Source organism: Petaurus breviceps, unplaced genomic scaffold, assembly GCF_028583685.1.
Source record: "Petaurus breviceps papuanus isolate PSGF00001 unplaced genomic scaffold, PetGlider_PUasm1.0 90750, whole genome shotgun sequence".
Classification (NCBI taxonomy): domain Eukaryota; kingdom Metazoa; phylum Chordata; class Mammalia; order Diprotodontia; family Petauridae; genus Petaurus; species Petaurus breviceps.
This window is the reverse complement of record NW_027187335.1, coordinates 1,356,156-1,358,472: the sequence shown is the minus strand read 5'-3', so window position 1 is coordinate 1,358,472 and position 2,317 is coordinate 1,356,156. Positions and strand designations below refer to the sequence as shown.

Sequence of the window (2,317 nt, the reverse complement as noted above, 5' to 3'; positions counted from 1 at the left end):
CCTTCCTTCCTTCCTTCCTTCCTTCCTTCCTTCCTTCCTTCCTTCCTCCCTCCCTCCCTCCCTCCCTCCCTCCCTCCCTTCCTTCCTGTGACCTTAAAGGGAAAATTAATATGGCCTTGAGACTAATGCTTAAAAGGAAATTACATAGGAAATGTCTATTTTTAAGAAATAATACAATTCACATGTGACAATGATTTAACATGACTCCCCCCCCCCAAAAAAAAAACAACCAAGACCCTTCCTCCTTAACATTTAGGCTGTATACATGTTGTATCCCATTCTCTACCAATCCAAGGATTTCTGAATATCTTTCCAGAGATTACCAGTGACCCTTTTTTTGGACTGCGACTGGATACTGGAAACCAGCTTGAGATCTAATAGCATATGCATGAGTTCCTGAAGCTAGGAACTGTTTGCTTGTTGTCTTGTCTCCCCGGTGCCTAGCATATTGCCTTGAACAAAGTAGATAGCTAATTAATGTTCATTGAGTTGAGTCCAGAGAGAGTTACAGTGGAAAGAGAATTGGATTTGGGCTGAGAACTGGGTTCCAATCCCCACTCTGATATTTACTCCTTGAGCAAAATTTCTAGGAACTTCCTTCCCTGGTCCTCAAGTTTCCTTACTTAGAAAATTAGGCAATTGAATCAGAGGACATCCCAGGAACTCCTTCTAGCTTTAAATCCTCCAGTCCTATGTCTTGATCAAGGCCATGTCACTGTTTGGTGTCAGTGTTGGGGTCTCCTTCCTCTGTCTCTTTTCCCTATACCATCCATCTCCCTCCCTGACACATGCAGGGAAGGCCTTATGGTAGAATATACAGAGGGAAAGATTTGTAAGGCAATTTAAGGTTTGCAAAGCATTTCACAAATATCTCATTTAATCCTTACAACAACCCTGGGAGGTAGGTGCTGTTATTATACCCGTTTTACAGATGAGGAACCTGAGTCTGAGAAAGGTAAAGGGATTTGCCCAGGGTCACAACTAGTAAGTATCTGAGACTGGGATTCATACCCGGGTCTTCCTGACTCCAAGTCTAGTCCTACCTGTATGACCTTGGACAAAGTCATGTCACTTCTCTGGGCCTCAGTTTCCTCATCTATAAAAAGAAGTGGATTAGATGAGGTAGGCCTCTGAGGTCCCTTCCAACAACAAATCCTGAGAATGAAGCTAAGGCAGCTTCTCTTGTATAAAATGATTTTTCTGTGGAACAATATAACAGACGTGGGAACCTGTTATGCCAGGGATGGCTGGGCAGTGGGGGGTGGGGTGGGGGTTGTGAAGGGAGAGGAGAATGGAGGTGGGTAGAGGAAAATGTGGGAAAAAGAAATTGGTATGCAAATTGGTGGTTTAACTGCCAGAATTCTTCAGCCCTGGTTTGTCTCACAGAGCTCATCTCCAGCCGAGCAAATACAGTGGATAGCTGACGGGCAGACAGCAGGCATCAAACAGCCTTAAACTGCCCCAAATCTGCCGTGCTTTTGAAGCCACAGTGGGAAAAGGATGCCTGCTCAGAACAGAGGCCTTAAACTTTAATAGTTTCTTAGAGGCCTCAGGATGTCCTGATGAGGCATTAGAGGAAGTCATTCAGGAAGAAAGGGACAAATAACCCCCTCCATTTCTGGGCTGACCCCAAGGGCTGGCCGTTTGAACAGGCCGAAAGGACAAGTGTGGACCCGCAGTGATCCACGAAGCCCTCATTATCCTGCCTGCCTGGCTCTGTGTGAGAAGCCGCTGGGTTCTGACCCTTATAAATAACAGACAAGTAAATTTCTTGTTTGCTCCAGGCCAAATGTAAACCACGGATTGCCAGGCTGCATGTTGGCAAAATCATTAACTTTTTTTTTTTTTCTGGAAGGTTCGGGGTTACAAATTAGGCAGCCTTTTCTCCCAGGCTGATGAGACTCCTTGAAGGCTCCTTCTTTTTACCTAAGGTGGCACAGCCCATCCCACATCTGGGAGATTGTGCTTACAGAACATTTCAGTTGCACAGCCAGAGATGTAAACATTGTCAAACAGAACAAAGACCCTAAACAGACAAGCTTACTCACCTCTTCTCCCCCTTTTGTCTCCTTAGGGTTTGGCTTTGTTACTTTTGAGAATGAAGATGTTGTGGAGAAAGTCTGTGAAATACATTTCCACGAAATCAATAATAAGATGGTAAGTTGATGGAGAGAAAGTTGGCACGCACACACACACACATTCTTGCTTTGATCCACCACTCTATGGAGAAGGAAAGGAAGAGGACTGGGCTGAAAGGCAAGAGGTCTTCTTCTCTCTTCTACTCCCCCGAATTTGTAGAGAGAAAGGAAAACAAACA

At 44.8% G+C, this 2,317-nt stretch overlaps 1 protein-coding gene across 8 annotated transcripts in view; it reads left to right on the top strand.

Annotated features, from left to right (window-relative positions):
* Window positions 1-2,317, top strand: part of MSI2 (musashi RNA binding protein 2) — a 542,542-nt gene that overhangs the window by 432,465 nt on the left and 107,760 nt on the right. For all 8 annotated transcript variants that reach the window (XM_069067442.1, XM_069067445.1, XM_069067443.1 and 5 more), the window contains exon 8: window positions 2,075-2,157. In XM_069067442.1, the coding sequence (XP_068923543.1) occupies window positions 2,075-2,157 (83 nt within the window). The remainder of the gene's footprint in view (window positions 1-2,074; window positions 2,158-2,317) is intronic.